The following is a 20,287-nucleotide window of genomic DNA, read 5'->3' on the forward strand; positions in this document are numbered from 1 at the left end:
TACTATTACAACTTAAATGCAAAAACATAATAAAAGGAGAGGCTGAGCAGAAACAAGGTAAAAACTGAGGAACCATTAGAGAAGTTACAGGAATTCTCTCTGTCTCCCATCGAGGTTACGAACAAGAAACTGTATATCCCATGTCTACAATAATTTGGGTTCTTACTCTGATATATTGAAAATAAAATTAAAAAACACAAAACCCACACGAGCAAATAGTCTTAATAATTACTACTGAACTTCCACCTGGAACTGCTGCTACAATGGCTGAGTTTGCTCTAATATGGTCTATAAGATTTCTGGTTATGACCTGTTAATAAGTAGTTGATTATTATGATACTATAGATGCAGAAAAGGAGGAAAGAAATGAAATCCATTATAGCTCAGCATATGCGGGCACACAAACAGTGCTTGGATAAGTAAGGAAATCAAGAAACAGTGATATGTAGCTAGGGTGTTCAGTCTGACCTGTGTAAGAATGAAAATAAAGCAGCTGCTTACCGTAGCTGTTTAATGAAAACTGAGCAGCTTATCAAACTAATTAGGAACTGTACAGGTTCAAGGAGATGCTAGGTATAGTCAGAATACTGAATATTCTCTTGCTGATAAAATAATGATTGTTAATAAAGTTGTGACATTCATTTAAATGAATAATATAGGTAGTTTAGGAAAGGAAGATACCTCCCCAGACAATGGGTAACATAAAAAATGTAGTTTAGGGGAGGCCTGCAGAAATACATATATGAAGAAAGGAAATGTAAAGATTACATTGAAAGACAACTGGAAACTTGTGTTTTTCCTGCAAAAATTTCTCAGTGGCTATTCAGATGTGTAAACCTACTGCATTACGAGTAACAACTGTTTAAATGGGTCTCTTTATACTCAGTAATCCGATTAACGTATGAGACCTACACTGATAATTTCTGAACACAGATAAGATGAACCCTGAAATTCTAAGTCTTTATGAGTAGGATGGAATACTTTTAATCTTTATAAATGTCTCTATAGCATGCTGGGAAAAAAAAATAAGAAAAATAAATTTGAAAAAAAACCAAATAAAAAGCTGCAAATGAATAGGTAAACTCATCAAATAGGCAGAGTCATCTCGCTTCAAAATGCCAGTGCTCTATCCATAGATGGTAGATATAAACCAGCCAAAATACAATTGCTTCCTCAGATTCATATCTAGGGGTATAGGAAAAGGACCCTCCAAAAAATGAAAAAAGCCAAAAGCAGAAATCAATAAAAAGCAGAGTGGTTTTTTTTTGTGGTGGTGGTGGTTTTTTCTTTGTTGGGGGCTTTTTGTTTGGTTTTGTTTGTTTGCTTGCTTTGGTTTTGTTTGGGTTTTTTGTTTTGTTTGCTGGTTTGGTTGGGTTATTGTTGTTGGTTTTGTTTTATTTTATTTTATTCCTTGAGAATACCTCCATATATAGAAGAACATCCTTCAACTAGGATGGCAGATAGGGCAGACAAATGTTTAGGGAATGTAGGTCTGTCTTCCAACACATACTGTTGCTGACTCTGAGTTTGTCCCAGTCTGTTCTCATCTTAAGATCAGATCATCTGCAAGTTCAAGAACAGAGACTTGCAGACCAGCCATTCAGGCAGATTGGCTGATGCTAACCTTGTTTTATGTCAAGATGAATGGAGGTTCACCTCCACATGAAGGAATTTAAAAATGTCGAGGCAAACTTAAGCTAAGCTTCTCACTACTCTGAACAGGTCACAGATCAGAAAAGGAAACTGTAAGATAAAGCAATTTTTTTTGGCACAGTGTGCTCTCTGCTTAGTTAGCCACAAGAAGCCAGATCCAAGCTATTAAAAATGGCCTTCAGGACCAGAAATACTGGTTTTTACCAGTTATGAAAGGGTAGGTTGTTTTCCAAGCCCCCAGTAAGTTTCCAAGCTTTGCATGAATAGAAGAAAAGGATAAAGGTTTACTAAAAAGCATGTTACTACCATGGATGCTTTTACTGTGTAGTGAAATAGATAACATAAGCAATTCAGTTTGAATCATTAATGTACAGTTTCTTCTTTGTATGCCAGGAAAAAAAACCTAACAGTTTTCTGTACAGGAAAAGTTAAAAGATTCATGGTTTAAGGGAGTAACTTAAAAAATTAAGCTTTAATGTAAGTGCTGCAAGAAAAATATAAATCATAGCATTTGGAGGCAAAGCAGACTTTCTAAAGCAATGAGTTAGTTTAATATACAAGAATTTAAAAGCAGAAAACAGGACATTGCAGGAAACATTCTGACGGATAAACTTCACATATGTTGATCACTAATGAATTGTTTTGAAAGGGTAGTCACTGGTTCTAGCCAAACTGTTAAAAATAAGAAATAACTGCTTTCAAAACCTTATAACCTAAACATATTTAGATTACTATTAAGTATGTTGTGTTACTGTTTTCCAGAGATAAACATCTCAGCGCACATAATCCATGAAGACTACTAAATTTTCCAACAAGTAAGGATTACAGATGAAGCAATTGTTAAAAAATCTTACAATTTATGGGAATATCCCCCTTTACTTAATTAAGATGTTGATGATTAGATTTTTTTTAAAGTTTACCATAAATACTAAAATGAAATAATTTAATAAATTAAAACCCAACAGATCCTTAATCAATATACCAACTAGACTGTGAAAGAAATGTGTAAAATTGATTTGAAATAATCAAAGTATATTGGGTTTTGTATGATCTCAGTGCTATCTTTCATGAACTTAAAATACTTTTTCTAATTATTTTCCCAATTTTGTCCTAAAAAATAGAGATGGAGAGTCTACGCTTTTTTTTTCTCCTTTTTAAACATCAGTATTCCTTCCTACTCCCCTCGAGCTGTAGTGCTACAGCTTTGAGGTTATGCAGATAATTGCTAATGGATGAGAGTCTGGACATTCTGGAAAGCTTGTGCTAGGACAGATCATTTATATATCGTGAATCTCAACTCCCTCAATCTTCTTTCCATAAAGTATTTAAAGGTCCCCTATTTACTGACCTGCCTTTAGCCAGTTCCAATGTTCACAGGATGACTGGCTTATAAATATCCTGGCACTACTGAACTCATTGTTAAGTTCGAGTTTGTTTACAGTATAATGTTTGTTTGCAATGTTTAAACTTACAAAAAAGCACCCAATAAAGAGGTAGCTACTACCCTGAGGGGTTTAGCACCTGAGAACTGGAAACTTTTGCATAGAGCTGAGGCTTATATGTTGAGACATGACAATTTTATGACAAGCTGAAAGATTAAAATACTTAGAATTAGATTTTAATTTAAAAAGATATTTTAACATATTATGTTCGAATTAAATCATAAAGCTACAAAGTTTTAGAATCAAATGCATGAGATTCTACAGCGATATTCAGCAGAATTTCTGCAGAAATGCTGGCATTTAGTCTGCCAACAGATGCTTGAAGAGTGTAAGAAATCCTTTTTTTTTTTTTTTTTTAAGATATCGTGAGAAATTTAGAAATTAAATCTAGCCAGAAAAGTCTTTGCTGTAAGCTCCTTTACCCTCCTGGGATGAATAAGAAACTGCAAGGTGCTGTTCAAAGCTCATTAAATGTAACAGATGTTACTAAAACCAAGTAATAAAAAATTTTGATAAGAAAATCACTCTGACATTTAGTTATGAACTTTCTCATGATAATGTACTCTACAAGTGGACCTAGCATTTTATGAGGGATGTTACTTTGCATTTATGGAAGACCCTTCTGAAAAGTAAGTGAAATGGCACATATCTGTGATGCTGTTTAAATATAACAATTTCTTAATGCATGATGAAATCCAGTTTTTTATAACTTCAAGAACACCGTCGCAATAGAAATTCAGATTCATTATTAATTATTGTGAGACTATAGTTTCATCTTTGGACCTTCCTGTATTTCCAGTGTATTTCAATTATTAATCATTTAGTTTCTCAAATGATTTTCAGAGTAATGCTAATTTTACAACCCAAAAGGCAGATAAATTTATTCGCATAGGCCTCTCTTTCATCAAGCATACAATTTACAATAAAGATAGTAGGGACAACACAATCACTGTACTGTAATCCTAAGTGAAAGGCTGTGGAGTGATAGGGATAAAACAGTTTCTATTTTAGTCAAAAAATATACTGAAGAAATGGTTAGAAGTAAAGTGTGTCTCTAGTGAGAACATTGTACTAGTTCCAGAAATGCCAGTGATGTATTCAGAAGTGGATGTCTGCCACGGGATCTTTAAAATATTATTAAAGTGAAAAGAAGTTATAGGAGGTGAGGTGATGTTATTATGGGGTGCTGTCTTCTTAAGATGATAAAAAATAGCAATTAATATGAGCAAATAATATTTTAGATTTTTTTTAAATTTTATTTTTTGTGCAGTCATGGAAAATAAATGTGGAATAAGTAATCACAGGCTAAATGGCTTCAAATGGAAAGGTATAAAAAAGAATATGACACGTAATTTTAAAAAGGCAAATTTTGACATATGAAGTATGCACAGTGTAGCAAACAGAATTAACAGTTTGGGATAGCAAATTTACTACTTAAAGACTTGACTCTTAAGGAGTTTTGCGATCCCTATGAGCAAAAATGTATCCCAATTTAAAATAAAAAAATGCAAACCCTTTTGTCATAGTTACGAGTAGTTAAATCAACATCACCAGAAGGACTGTTGCATTATACAATTGGTCTGAAAAATACAAGAAAAAATAAACTTAGACGTGGAAATCCATTCCCAGTTCATATTTTTCTTGTTAGTATAATATATAAGCTCTCAAAACAGGTTTGGTGGTTTGTGGGTTTTTTTGTTCGGTTGGTTAGTTTTTTCATTTTTGTTTTTTCTTTTTCAGATACTCAGAATATAAAATTCAATTTACTCAGTAGCAGCTACTTGGTAATGAAAGCCAAGAAACACAAGCATTGAACAAATAATTCAGTAATTTTCTGTCATACTTTTAAGCCAAATTAATCTAGGGGTTTTGTAAGAACTTTGATATCATGGTTCAGAAATTAGCAATTAATAAATGTATATATTCATAAACCAATACATATATAAATTATTGTCCTCAGATTTGTCCCTGCAAAATATTTTAATTAATTTAAAATAAAATGTGTGGGTGTTAAGAGCACTCATTTGCTATGATTACGGAAACATGGCAAATATTTATATGGATTAAAACTTCCTTAAAATATAAAATTACAATGATTCTTTGTATCAAATGTGTTCAATACTGTCTTTATCCAATAGATTTTTATGCAATGTCAAGTAACGTTATTAAGACATAAAGGCTGCTAGTTTCTCTGATTTAGTCATTGATAATTTATCAATTCTGTAATTTTGTTTTGTGTTTGGTGATCAGGATTCATGTGATAACCCACTAAAAGGTATAGCCAAAACATCTTGTTAACCACAAGCTCTCATTATGTAGTAAGAAAAAATGAGCATATGCAACAAAAATGATATGGTTAAGGTAGATGAGATTAACTATTCTGTACAGATTCTTTCAATTAGTCCAGACAGTATTGAAGAGCTGTATATTAGGAGTAGCTATCTAGTCTGGAATTTTCCTTCAAATTTATCTAAATTCTAACACTTTAAATATATTACATTATATTATAGTATCCCATAAAGTGTGTTTAAATTTACTGAAATGTGGACTATATCCTTTCATGAAAATTTTATACACAAATCCAATTTTAAATACACAAATCTTTGAATTAATCCGTACCTTATTTGTTTTACACTCTTTGCTGAAATCCAAGACTTTTATTTTTTATTCCCCTAATGGTTTGTGAATACAATTAGATATATACAGGTAGTTCTTGTTTTTTAAATGAAGCTTTTTTTTTTCTTTTAAAGAAATCAATTTGCAGTTTTTAGTCCCTGATATTAAAGCCTATAAAGATGCTGCCAAGGATTTGGAATGAACTTGGTAATGAACAATTTTCTTTAACAGTACTTGAATTTTACACTTACATTCTTTATCAAATTCCATAGATTAAAATTTCAAATTTAAGTAGATATATCCTGACCTGGAAGAAACAACATGATAGCAAATTTTAAGGAAAATTTTTGAAGTTCCGTACTTACACATATAACACTGTTCTGGTATCACCAACTTTCCCAGCATCTCCAACAGTAAGAGTATCATAGCCTCTTTCCAGTTCAAACTCTTCAAAAGCAAGCTTTATGACCTATTAAAATTAAATAACTCAGTTACTTCAAAACATACCCACATGCTATCTAACCGGCTCCGTTCTTGAATTATTTGCCTACCATAAATCAAGTCATGAGGCAATAATTATTTCAGTTAGACTTTTATTCTTGAAAGATACCTAGAAAGGCAGAAGTGTAGAAACTTCAGTGTCTTCTAATACTTAGGAGCAAAGTCACTGCCATAATGCTTTAGAGGTATCATATATTAAAGATACCAGTCACCACTAACTGGTGATAATTGTTCATTATTGTAGTGAGAAATCTTTTTTCTCTTTTATAACTGTACTAGCTATATAAAAACTGTATAGCTAGCACTGGAAGTATATTAAAACATTCTTATCTGTTGAATTCTACAATAACAAGGTAACACATATGAACTACCAATTCATAAAAAGATGGAGGAGGCCGATGCACAGAAATTCAAAAGCACAAATTTCCTTGCATAAATACTAACATTAAGCAGCAATTTCACACAATGTCTAGTCATGAATTTCCAAGAAAATTATAAATTTATCTCTCAGAATTCTTTCAAAAGGTATTTATGAAACTGCAATTTTTTAAGATAAAGTATAAAAATGGACTTAGCTTTGTATAAAAGAACACTTCTAAAACAAGCAATTTTAGAGTTCAGTATTGGTGAGTAGTTGCAGCTGATATATATGTATACATATATCAAGACATTGTACCTTTTTTTAAATTTGATACAAAGTTTTCTGCAAACAACTTGACATGAAAGTGCAGATAGTCAGTGATTTTCCACAAAATTATTCATTTTATCTTTATACTAACTTTTACAGATATTCCTGGGTATGCTTTCAGACAACATCAGCCATTGCATGTAATGCAGTTAATTTTTTTTCCCATTTTGTGGATAAAAACAACATTTGGGTCAGATTTGAGCTTTCAGCACAAGCCTTATTATGCTGCTTTTTTGGCAGCAACACATGAAAAAACTGTTTTCCATCCACTTAAGTTTATTACATTGTGAACATCAAGGCAGAATTCATCTCACTCAAATTTTAGCCCTGTAAAAAGCAGCATCCAAGCTAAGTTACTTGTTTAAATTTTCTCAGTATTAAAAAAGAAAGCCAGCCCATCTCATTTCTGTATTGGAATTGGAAAGCCTAGTACAATGAACGTTAGAGAGGAACTTGCACTACTTGAATAGGTGATTTTTACATTGTACTGTGTTGCTTCTGCTTGTAACCCAAAGAAAAGCCAACGGGCAGATAAAATCCACAGCCTTTCCTTCATCCACTAGGTGGGTCACCTAAAAGGAGATCAGGTTGGATCTGCCTTTCCTAAAGCCCTGCTGGCTGGGTCTCATGCCTTGGTTGTCCATTGTTTCAATAATCATAAGAATTTCAGGCAATATGCTGCAGATAAAAGAATATACATTTTCATCTGCTCCTGATGTACCTTCTAGTATTCCTAGATTATATCAGTGGTTAACATGCAAAATTTCATTACTAAAAAAAGACTAATAAAGCTAAAATGAGGGGAAAAAATGTAGAAGCACAAAAGGAGAGCTGTTCCAGGGAAGAAAAATAACTGTAAGACTTTTAATGCAACTATTATTTCATATGGAGAAGGAAACCTGATACAATATTTTGTGAAAATATATGGTAATGTATTATTTAAAAAATACATTTGGTTAGACTACAAATAATACATTTGGTTAGACTCACAAATTCTTGTACACTACAATTAAAAAAAATATGAATTTTCACCTCTTTAATAATAAAATAAGCTAGGGGGAAAAAAAGTAATTGGATACAAACCATAAATGAAAGTTTTAAGCTTCTGGCTAAGCAGATAGGAAATGTCACAAGAAACATTCCTTTATGGGAGATACATTGTGAAGACATATTACACACTATTAAACAAAATCGTGTTATCTTCGTTTCCAGCTAATTGCTATTCTATGCTAACACATAAAATCTTTTGCAAAACCATCAAATGGCTTGAGATAAGAGGTCTAACTTAAATTCCTTTAATCTGACTCATAAAAACTAAATTTTACCATGTAAACAGTAAGCACCCAGTCTAATCATTGTTCTTTTCACAGTCAGTGGACAGAAAATGGCACTTTTCTGTCATAAAATCTGAGTTGGAAAGAACCCACAAGGATCATTAAGTCCAGTTCCTGGCCCTGCACAAGAGAGCCCTGAGAGTCACACCGTGTGCCTGATACCATTGCACAAATGCTTCTTGAACTCCTTCAGGCTTTGTGCTGTGACTACTTCCCTGGAGAGCCTGTTCCAGTCCCCAACCACCCTCTGCATGAAAAACCTTTTCCTAATATCCCTTTTCCTAATATCCAACCTAAACCTCCCCTGATACAGCTTCAGGCCATTCCCTCGGGTCCTGTCACTGGTCACCACAGAGAGGAGATCAGTGTCTGCCCCTCCTCTTCCCCTCACAAGGAAGCTGTAACTGCAATGGGGTCTCCCCTCAGTCTCCTCCAGGCTGAACAGCCCAAGTGACCTCAGCCCCTCCTCATATGGCTTCCCCTCAAGGCCCTTCACCATCTTTGCTGCCCTCCTTTGGATGCTCTCCATCTCTAGCTCAATGTCCTTTTTATTTTGCAGTGCCCAAAACACTACCCAGAACTCGAGGTGAGGCTGCCCCAGTGCAGAGCAGAGTGGGACAATCTCCTCCCTTGCCTGGCTGGTGCTGCTGTGCCTGATGCCCCCCAGGACACGGTTGACCCTCCTGGCTCCAGGGCACTGCTGACTCATGTTCAACTTGCCATTGACCAGGACCCCCAGGTCCCTTTCCACAGCTCAGTTTCCAGTTTCTCATCTGTACATACAATCAGGATTGCTCCAACCCAGGCAAAGGATCCAGCAACTGCCATTCCTATGGCAAGTTGAACTTCATATGGTTGGTGATTGCCCAATTCTTTAATTTGTCGAGGACTCTCTGCAGGGCCTCTGTGACTTTGAGGAAGTCAACAGCTCCTCCCAGTTTTGTATCGTCTGCAAATCTGCTCAGTATCCCTTCCAGTCCTGCATCCATGTCATTTATGACCATATGGGAGAGAACTGGGCTAAGAATGGAGTCCTGTGGAACTCCACTAGTGACAGGTCCCCAGTCTGATGTCACCCTAGCCACTGTCACCCCTTGTGCCCGACCCATGAGCCAGTTGCTCACCCATCACATGATGTGTTTATCCAGCTGTGTGCTGGACACTGTGTCCAGAGGGATCCTGTGAGAGACAGTATCACAAGATTTACTGAAATCCAAAAAGATCACATCAACTGGCTTCTCTTGATCAACTAGGTGGGTTATCCTATCGTAAAAGGAACTTAAGTATGTCAAGCAGGACTTTCCCCTCATAAAGAACTGCTGGCTGTGACCAATGACTGCATTGTCCTGCAAGATTTTTCAGTGTTTTTCAATAATTCCCAGAATAATCTTCTCCAAAATTTTACCAAGCACTGAAGTGAGACTGACACAAGTCATATTACCTGTCTTAAGGTGGAGAAAACTTCCATTTAGAATTACTGTTTCTAATGAGTATATGTGAGTTCTGATGACTATGGAAGACTAGTATTTACACATATATATTTGATTAAAATTAGTTTTTCTGTAGATAAAGCTTTGAATCATCAGAAGAATTTTTAAGATTTTTCAGGTGGCAGGGGTTTGTCTGTTGTCTTATTTTTGAGGAAGAATGCAAGACAGTTTTGTATGGATATAGACGTGAATTCAGCATGGGAAAAACTTATGAGGATTTAATAATATCCCAATATACCAAAATAAATCACATATGTAGTTAAACAATATTGATTTATATACTGAGGGAGTAAAAAAGCAGCTCTGAGGTGCTTATCCAGATTCAATTTTGTTTTGCAATCAAAAATTCCAGTAGTACTAATTTGATCATCACCATTTATATATACTTAATATGAACGGATTAAATGAAGACAAGAATTAATTTTCATTTAGAAAAACTGGAAACACAAAAATTGCTTCCAAACATATTATATTTATTTCTGGATGATCAGTTACATTTTTCTTACAGAAGAATGATCCTATTTGCTTTCTGAAAGGTAAGAGACAAAATTCCCTTATAAGCAATTCAGAATGATTACTTGTTATTAGATAGACTGTGAAAACAAAAATAAGTTTAAAAATATGAGACACCTAAGGAAGTACCTATATGAAAACTCTGCAAGTGAATTTCTTGTCATGATTACTTTTTCATTTGAAACATTTTCCTTTGTCCTAGATACTCCCATAGTTTATATTTCTGCTGGCATAATTGCCATTGCAAGTGGTGGATAAAGTCAGCACCAGAGTTGTAGGAAACGCCTGTATGGACATTCTGCCTGGAAGAAGCAATAGGGCACATGGCAATGCTATATCTCTAAAACATCTACTAATAAGACCTATTTTATTATTTTTTATATATCTTATAAATGTATGCATTAAGTAGAGTAAATAGAAAGTAAAATTAAGAGCAGTGAATTTTGTTTTAAGATGCAAGAAGCAATGAGAATTCTACATAAGATATCTGTTATGTTTACAAGCAGATCAAGCAAACAACTTCAAAACAGCATAAATGTACTGGTAGAAATGTGTCTTATTCCCTGCTCCCCCCCCAAAAAAACAAACCAACCCAACCCAAACTGAACAAAAAAAACCAAACAAAACAAAACAAAAAAAACCCACAACAACAACAACAAAAAAAACCAGCCCAGGGCCTGCTTGAAGGAACATCTCTTAAAGATAAGAAAATGCAGTGAGAATTTGTTGCCTGAGTAAAACCACAGTATCATACATTAAGATCAGGGAAATAGTCCTGAGCATCCATGATTAGAAATTTTAAAATAATAAATAGAAAATCTGTTAGTTCTAAAGGCTTTTTATGAAAGCTGTTTGCAGCTGTCATAGGTTATTCCATCTCATTGACATACTAACTTCAAATGTAACAGTATTTTCCTATTTTGCATCTTCTCCCTGCTGCTGCTATGTAAAAATTGAAAGTAACACGAGCATTCAAAATTTTTTTACTCTGTCATTTCTTTTACAGACATCTCATACTTACAGGGATTTGAAAGCAAAATAAAGCATTGCTATAGACACAAACATGGAAATACTGCTGTAGTCTTTCAGATTCCTAAATCTTTTTAAAAATTTTTAGAAGAATGGAGATGATTCTTAAAGTTGACATTTAAACCACAGTTTGGAGCATCTATTTCACTTAAAGAACAACAGAATACAGAAGCAATGTCAAAAGATGTTACCAGTATTAGAGAACACATCGAAGAATCCAGTATTCCTTAAAACATTCAAAATTCTGCTCTTTCCCTAGCACACCTGTCCTACAGTGATATCTCCTGAAGTTTTAAGAGCCACTGTAAGTATGGTCAAAATCCAGCAGAAGAGGAAACATAAAAAATCGACTACAAATAGTAATAAAACTAGGTAACTCTAATGCACAAATTTTATGGGTGATTAATTATGAAAGATGCCATAACTTTTTTTTTCATATTCCTTTATAAATCAAGTTATTTATTTTTCCTCAAAGCCCTTAGAAAAGGTAAACCATTTATCCCAGCAGCATTATTCATAATTTGGCATAGGTACAGCTGCAATTAATAAGATGCAAAATTAATAACTCATAACTACCAGGTTAAAATAGGCTCCAACCAGACAAAATAAACTTTATGCCAAATACAAGGGCCTGTCCTGTAAAATTTTAATTCCTCCAGTTTTTGTTGAATGACTGCAAATGTATTGAAAACACTTGGATTATTCTGTTCATTATTTTAAAGAAATGTTGAAGGCTTTTGGTACTACCATTATCCAGCAATTGCAGTTACTTAAAAAGCAATTATAAAAAGAAATTTGCTTATTTTTCAATATTGACATAATTTATGTTCCTCATTTTCAGGAATTTATTTTCCTTTTAGCCCCCACTAATGACTTGAAAATTACCCTAATAACCACACCTGGTAGAATTTAAATAAAGATAAGAAGGAAATAACAGTAGTAATATATCATATAATAGTAATAATGTAAAACCAAAAGTGCTGATGCCATTAAAAAAAAAAAAAAAAAAAGGAGAAAAAAATAGTAAAATCACAAAAAATAATAATAATTTAAAAAATCCAACAGTTTGTTTTGTAATGACTATCACCAGGTGACTGCCCCATGCCTGGAACATTTCTCTGGTAAGTAAACACAGGTTGTCTTTTTCTCGACCGCTTTTCTTTCTTTGGATTGCCAGTGATAACATAGATAACTTCAAATGTACTTGCCATATCCAACACAGCCCTTCCTCAGCAAGTTAATTAAGGCCAAATAATCTGAGACCTTTAGAAGAAAACAATAAGAACAATCTTAAGAAAAATCAGTTCATTTTTTTTTGTAATAAAAGAAGTGATTTGACATTAATCTTAGACTACTCCAACAAGGAAGGACTTTCTGATTATGTATATAGATAAAAAGAATTGATATACAGTCCTGGAAGCTAAAACTGTAAAACATAAAGAATTAAGTGCAACAATGAGAGTAATAAAATTCTTGATACTATGAAGTGCCATTTTTAGTGGTAGCTGTTGATTATGTAAATTTGATCTATAACTAATCATGTACTTAAGGAATTTAAATACATCCACAGTAAGGGAATGAGCACATTATTAAGCACAGTTTTGTTTCTTCTGTAGGGGGAGACATAAAAAAAAAATCCCACAATGATGATTTCAGAGTTGAAAAAGCTGCCACAATCTGTTACACAGTCAGAGAAGCAGCTTGTTGCCAAGTTAGATTTTAATCTTCAGCTATAGTGCCTAAACATCATGTTGAATTTCACTTTACCATCTTTACCATTGAAATATTTTCCTTCTTATCTTTTTGGTTTGTTTGATATGTATACAAATATGTTGCCATTTCTAAGTACACAGAATAGTATACAGCATTAAAATTTAAATTTTAATTCAAATACCAAAGCCCAATGAATGTTTCACATTTATGTGAGCCATATTTTTAATGAATTATCAATATACTTGATTTAGGTTTGAAAGATAAAATTAAAACAATAAAAAGCAGAATCGCAAGAGGAGATAATTATTCATATGTTCACACTAAAAGTTTGGAATTTATCACTTTTGGACAATTTTAGACAACTCTCTGATTTAGTAGGATGATCTATTTCTCATCTTCTGCCAAAGGAAAATGCCAAATACATGGCTTTCAGTTTTGCTCCTGCTGCTGCTCCAACTGTCAGTTGGAAACAAATATGGAAATATAAGCTTTAAAGAAACACTAAGCTATTTTTTTTAACTGAACAATGGAAAAGAAGGCAAAAAACCATGCGTCTATTTACTTGCCATTCATGAAAAATAATTCCAATTGTGCTTATTGTATCTTTGAAAATTATTTTCAAAACATTTTAAAGAAATACTTTTAGATTTGTTGTTCAAAACAAGGTCTGAAAATATTTTTATTTAAATTTGAAAATTAAAAGCTCCAGCTAGCATTTGTTGAAAACAAAGTACACATAAACTAAGAACACATGAGTTACCAGATAAGAACTCTGACTTAAATAAAAGCTGAGAGTATCACTTATTAAATGAGCACTTTTTTTTTTTTGCCTCTGAAATTTAAGCTGGACATACTTGGTTTACCCCATTTGATTGTTGTCTTACTTCCTCAAGTCCTTAAAGACTAGGTTAATTTTAAAAAGTGCATATGAAGCTTGATAGAGCACATGAAATAAAGGTCTACATGAAGAAGTGCTTAAATATCAAAGATGCACATCCATCTATACAGAAACTATTCTCTAAACAGAGCCCTATGCGGGAATCTGAAGTGTTAAATCTCAGCTCCACTGTTATTGTGTAGTCCTTAAAGCAATCAATTTCAAGCCCTTGAAAATTACTTATTTAACAGCATAATTCCTCAAGACTTTTCTGACATTTTAATTCTTCTTACTTAAACTTCATGTAAAATATGAACCATATATGGCAAATATTGAAATTTCAGAAAAATTAAAAAAAAAAATCTAATTAATTCTATGTGTCCCAACTCAAACATCATTGTACAATATTCACTGAGGGAATTCAAACACCTTTGTAATGACATGTGGACCAGTGGAATATCCAGGAGATAAAAGTAACAAAATAACAAAGCAGATTTGCATTTGTGACCTTAAACAAAACATTAACTATGGGAAATCAATACGAAGTAAGTAGTTCTAAGTCCAATACTATTTTTTGGTTGAACATGTTGGGTAAATCCTTTATTTCATGCATTCTAACACTATGAAACTTGTTTTAAAGATAATTTCCTGCAGTACTAACCGTCTGTCAACAGTAGCAGAAAGGTCCATAAACACCTGCTTTCTTCGAGAAGTAGAGTACTTGAGCTTGTTGATTTCTTGTTATTACAGCATAATTGTTCCAAGAGCACAAACTATTTCATTTAGAAGGGTGACAGATCTTGCCATCACACTGTATGGTGCAAAAAGGCAATTGAAGTGAATACTGGAAAGTCTCCAGAGGTAAAAGGGAATGCCAAAATATTTATGGAAGGAAATGCCTCAGAAAACTACAATGTGACAGTTAAATTTATTTGCCAGAAGTGTATACAATCTTGGAGTTCAACTACTGTTTAATGCTATTTAAAATAGAAATGGAAAAGGTCTGAGCCATACTGAGCCAAGTTAGAAACTCTGACAAAGCAGATGCTAATGGAAGGTTGTATTTATGGAAATGAATTTTAAGAGGAAAACAAAGCAGCGTGTCAGCATATAGTGTTTCTTTCTTTGGGCTAAATTCAGATGTCCACACTCAGATATTTTCTGTCATATAAGATGTCTTTGCATCTTGTCTGACTTCTAACTGCCTCTCTAGAAGGATATGGATCTTCCTGTGTCATACACGTTAGCCTTGCTTGCAACATCTTGAACACCTGAGCATCTCATACAGTAACAGATACTTGAGGATGGACAAATTAATTATATCTTTGGTGTACTGAAGTGTTTGATGTAATAAGAAAAAATGTGCTTCATATAGAAAAACTCTTATTTACAATGTTACAACATATAAATTGCTTATATATACATTTATACACACAAAATTTTTTATATACATGATAAGCATGAGGGAACTATGAATGAATGTATATCCTTGTAATAAAAGTGCAGTAATACTACATAGACATTGCATTGTCAGGACATCAAGGTTTTACATAAATCTGGACAGTTTTTAGATAATGTTATACACTACAAAGTTTAAATACATTGAGGTTAACTTTGTTCTGAATAAAAAGATGCAAATAACTTTTCCCTGTGTTAACATTATGAATAACAAGAAGTTATGAATATGAAATTTTGGCATTCATATTAACAGACTAACTTAAATTGACTTTGAAAGTTGCATTCTCTTCTAAGCTTTTCTTCCTACTGTATTTTTAAAATACACAACAACATGTCTTGTTGGCCCCAGTGTACTTTTGAAATAAAAACCAAATTGCTTTCTGAATAATGCCCTGTATTATTATCATTATTTTCATAAACTAAAATTCAATTCAACCTGCAGTCTAGGAAGTAATAAGAATCTTAGCATGTGACAACAAGCTTTGTAATTTACATTTACAATTTTTACATGAAAAAATAAAAAGAAAAGGAGCCATAAACTGCAGCTGTGGGAAGGACCCACATTCAAGCAGTTATGAATGACTGCTATCCCAAAAGAGGGACCCTGCAATAGAGCAGGAAACAAGTGTGAAGAAAGAGTGGCAGAGAGGAACTGTTAATGGATTGACTGCAGCCCATATTCCCCACATCCCTTCACCATTCAGTCAGGAAGGATGCAGAAGAGTTTGACTTGAGAAAAAGTTTTTATTGTCATTTCTCACCATCCTACTCTATTTTTAATTGTCTATAAATTAATCTTCCCCAAGCTGAATCTATTTTGCCTAATTTGTGAGCAATCTCCCTGTCCTTACCTTGACACATGAGCTTCTTTATCTTATTTTCTCCCCCCCGTCCTGATGAGGAGAAGGAGCAAGAAAGCAGTTTGGTGGGCACCTGGCAGCCAGGCAAGATCAACCCACCACAACTATATAGGAAAACTGAAACATTAAAATTACTTTTAGTAAAATTACTTATGAAGCTCTTTGCATTCAGCTATAGTGTCGGCGATCTCTGACAAACAGGATGGGGAGCCCAGACAAGCGTTCCAAGAGCCTTTTATTATTTTATTTCAGCATCAGTTCGATCCTCACATGGGGCACCATTATGTCAGCGATCTCTGACAAACAGGATGGGGAGCCCAGACAAGCGTTCCAAGAGTCTTTTATTATTTTATTTCGGCATCAGTCTCACAAGAGATAGTACTAGGCTCACACGTCCGAGACATCCAAATGTTTCCTAGTTGCAAAGCATTCTTAAAAGCTTCTTAGCCAATCAGCATGCTTCTAAAAGTTACAGACAGATGTCTTATCCAACCACAAACAGCGCACATGCAACTGTTAAACACAATGCTCACTTGTTATGCCTTAACATAACAATATACAATATTCCATTATAAGGCTTAAACTTATCTATCTTGCATTGGGGTCCCTTCCCCCCTGCCGTGTAGCCCTGGGAGAGGGGCCCTGAGGGCACAGACACGGGGTTTCCCTGCCCCTGCTCAGTCTCGTTCCCATTGGTTGGTTTGTGTTCCCTGCGCGGGCAGAAGGACCCTTGGTCCCGTGACTGGAACAGTTCCTCAGCAGAGCTCCGGCCTTGGGGCTGGAGAAATAAACATCTCTGAAACAGCTATCAAGAATCTATCTGTCCATGCATATTTCCTTTCCACGGGATTCCTGGTTTGATATAGGCGTGTTACAGTATCCGCACTGTAGCAATCTTGCTAAGCATATTTTTTACAACTCCAAAATCTAAGCCAAACTTAGAAACCCTAACCATTGTTTTAATGTCCTTAGTGCTGCATAACTGTATCTTCTTCTAGTTTTTCCCAGGCAAAGCTTAATTCTAAGTCCTTTGCTTTATTTTCTGAAGCCTGCTTTTATTTCTCACACCTAAAATCCTTTCCACCTTTTGTGTTTCCCCACTCTATAGTAAATATTAATCTTCTCTTAGTGATCATGGTGAGAAAACAAAATCCTTTCATCCAAAAGTCATAAAAATAATGAGAGTGATGACAGCATATACATTTTGAACCTTGTTCAGCAATGCTTCTCATGGTTTAAATTTCCAAAAATAAAAAGCACAACACAAAACCTAATTACACGTTTAATCTTTTTGGTAATTAAAGCCTACCTGCCTTGGCTTTAAAATGTAATCTCCCACACCTGAATGTACTTTCTCAAATCCTATGCTTATGTTGAAAATGTCCCTTGCCTCCCAGTGATAACGAATATATTTATTTTCATCCTGTGCCATGAGGTTTATATGTATTACAAGAAAGTGGCAAATATGATTGACTTTAATGATTACAGGGCTGATTCTTTTATAGTCTGCCTTGATTTTATGTCTTTGTTTTTGTAAGCACTTGAGTAGAGCTGTTCTTGACCTGTATTGTTCCTGACCTGAAAAAATATACCAGAATCGGTGAAGATGATCTCCGGTTCCTAGTATCAAAACCATATGGCAATCTGCTCAAATATGCTGGTCATAGTCCCCTGTAAGAACACATTTGGGTGGACATCATTAATTGGCTCTAATTCAAATTATAAATGGGTAAACAGAACAGTTTCTATCAGTTTGCTTAGACATCATCTGTAATGAATATTTAATGGAGAGATTATGTAAAAACACCATTAAAATGTAAAGAGAATAGTAGTTAAGGATAGGTGCAATTTTCCCTCCGCAGTATTATATGACTTAATTTAAATCAGTGTAAAACATATAAATAAATTACCCCAGGAAAAAAAAAAAAAATTACTCAACAGAAGACTGTGCTATCAATGAAATAGTAGGAAAAAAAGGGAAGAATATCTTTAAAGATGTATTTCAAAGACTTTTTTTTAAGTTTTAAATATTAATTTGCTTCCAAAGATGTGTGCTCAGTTACTTTCTTGTTGAAATTCTTATTGACATAGAAACATGAAGATATATTGTCTAGAAAATTATATACAATGGAAGCCATACTTCAGACAAGCTGGGTCAGTGACCACATAAAGTCACTTTTAAGATACAAGAACAGTTCAAATTTGACTTGCATGTCAATGAAATCTGCAAACCAAAAAGCCCTTGGTGGAGTTATATATTTCCTTTTTCCTTTTTTTAGCTAATTAAAAATCCAGTGTTCTGATGTTCCTGCAATTTCTTCTTTTGTTTCTGTAACAATGTATAAGTACCGCACGCATTTTTTTATATTTAACATAAATTCTGACACTGGCATTATATAATTTTATCTCAAAGAGATTAAGAATGAGACTTTGCAATGCAGTTTTGGGGGCTGGGAGAAGCATTTTGATAAATCATGTTCAGGTTTAGTCCTCAAAAAACTGATCTATCTTGAGCAACAATAACAGCATTGTATCAAAGAGCTTGAAAAGACACGATATAACTGTGTCCTAGCACTTTAGAACAAAAGCAAATTACAAAATATCCCTGAAGGCTAAAACTACTTTTTAATATTTGATCAAGAAATGGTATTAAGTCTTTAAAACCTGAAATGAAAATTAAAAACGTATTTTTAGCAAGATAAAACAAAATTTAAAGTGTAATAGATGTTCTTTGACATCTTCAATGCTTAATAACATATTGGTGACCTTTTTTCCCTTAAGAACATATAGCAACACATGTAACATGGACTTTGTTATCAGGGATAGGATAGGATAGGATAGGATAGGATAGGATAGGATAGGATAGGATAGGAGTAGGACAGGGGTAGCATAGGATAGTGTAGAATAATAGATAAAGGTAGAATAGATACAGGCAGAATAGAATAGAATAGAATAGAACAGTTCAGTAGAAAAATACATACAACAATCATCTTGTCCAGCTGCCTGACCACTTCAGGGCTGACCTAAAGTTAACCTACATTATTAAGGGCATTTTTCAAACTGTCTTAACACTGACAGGCTTGGGGCATACACTAGAACCACTCTAAGAAGCTTGTTCCACTGTTCGACCATCCTCTTGATAAAGAAATGCTTTGTGATGTCCAGTCTAAACCTCCCCTGGCATGGTTTTGAACCATTCCCACAAGTCTTATCCCTGAATACCAGGGAGAAGAGCTCACATCTCCCTCTCCACTTCCCCCCCTGAGGGAAGGACAGTCTTAAATGACTGAAGCAATAATAAAAGATCTATGATGTGAACTGCCCAATTCTGCCATGAATGGAAATTAATAAAAGAACTGTACTTAGGACTCCAGGCACAATTGCTTATGCACCATTAAAGAAAAATATGAAAGGGAAGAGGCTCTGTAATAATGTCAGTAAGGAGATACTTGTTTAACATTACATCAGGTTGCACAAGTGGTTTTATAGTGAAATAGTTGCAGTGATTATGATTTTGAAAATTAGAACTGTAAGATTAATTTGGCTTTTATATGGCTAGGTTTTCTTGTCTCATTAAATATGTATTTTAAGTAAAAACTAAATGAAATTGCTTCAATATGCGAAGCAAAGGGTTGTCTCCACCATATAAACTTTCTTTCTACAAAAATAGTTGAAATGTTCAACAAACACAGTGATAAAGAGCAAGCCAAAAGACATTTAGATCTTCTGATGTGTCATTCACATGCTCTCAATTACAAAAGATCTTTCAGTTAGTTATTTCCCTGTCACAAAATGTTTTATATTCATAGTACAAAAAGTTCTATTATTACTTCAGTTACATGAAATCACAGGACTTTACAAAACAAAATTAAGAGCAAAACTATGAACTCAGATGTACCCCAACATACTTAAAATCCAAATAAATAAAGAAATCAGACACAGTCATCTGAGTCTGATAAATCATAAGTCATGCAATCATATAGCACCCAAGTTTTGTGCCATGGTGTGTGATATCATGCAAAATTTCAATGATTACATTTTTGTCTTCTTCTCCCCAGTTGATGAAAAAATTTAGACAATTTAAACAATCATGTTTGCCTGTAACAAAACTAG

At 34.0% G+C, this 20,287-nt stretch overlaps 1 protein-coding gene across 2 annotated transcripts in view; it reads right to left on the reverse strand.

Moving 5' to 3' along the window:
* Nucleotides 1-20,287, reverse strand: part of CSMD1 (CUB and Sushi multiple domains 1) — a 1,103,023-nt gene that overhangs the window by 290,884 nt on the left and 791,852 nt on the right. For both annotated transcript variants that reach the window (XM_042017326.1, XM_042017325.1), the window contains exon 11: nt 6,077-6,180. In XM_042017326.1, the coding sequence (XP_041873260.1) occupies nt 6,077-6,180 (104 nt within the window). The remainder of the gene's footprint in view (nt 1-6,076; nt 6,181-20,287) is intronic.

Source organism: Corvus kubaryi, unplaced genomic scaffold (assembly GCF_017639235.1).
Source record: "Corvus kubaryi isolate FWS band 111438036 unplaced genomic scaffold, C.kubaryi_AGA036_p1.0 split3-73, whole genome shotgun sequence".
NCBI lineage: Eukaryota > Metazoa > Chordata > Aves > Passeriformes > Corvidae > Corvus > Corvus kubaryi.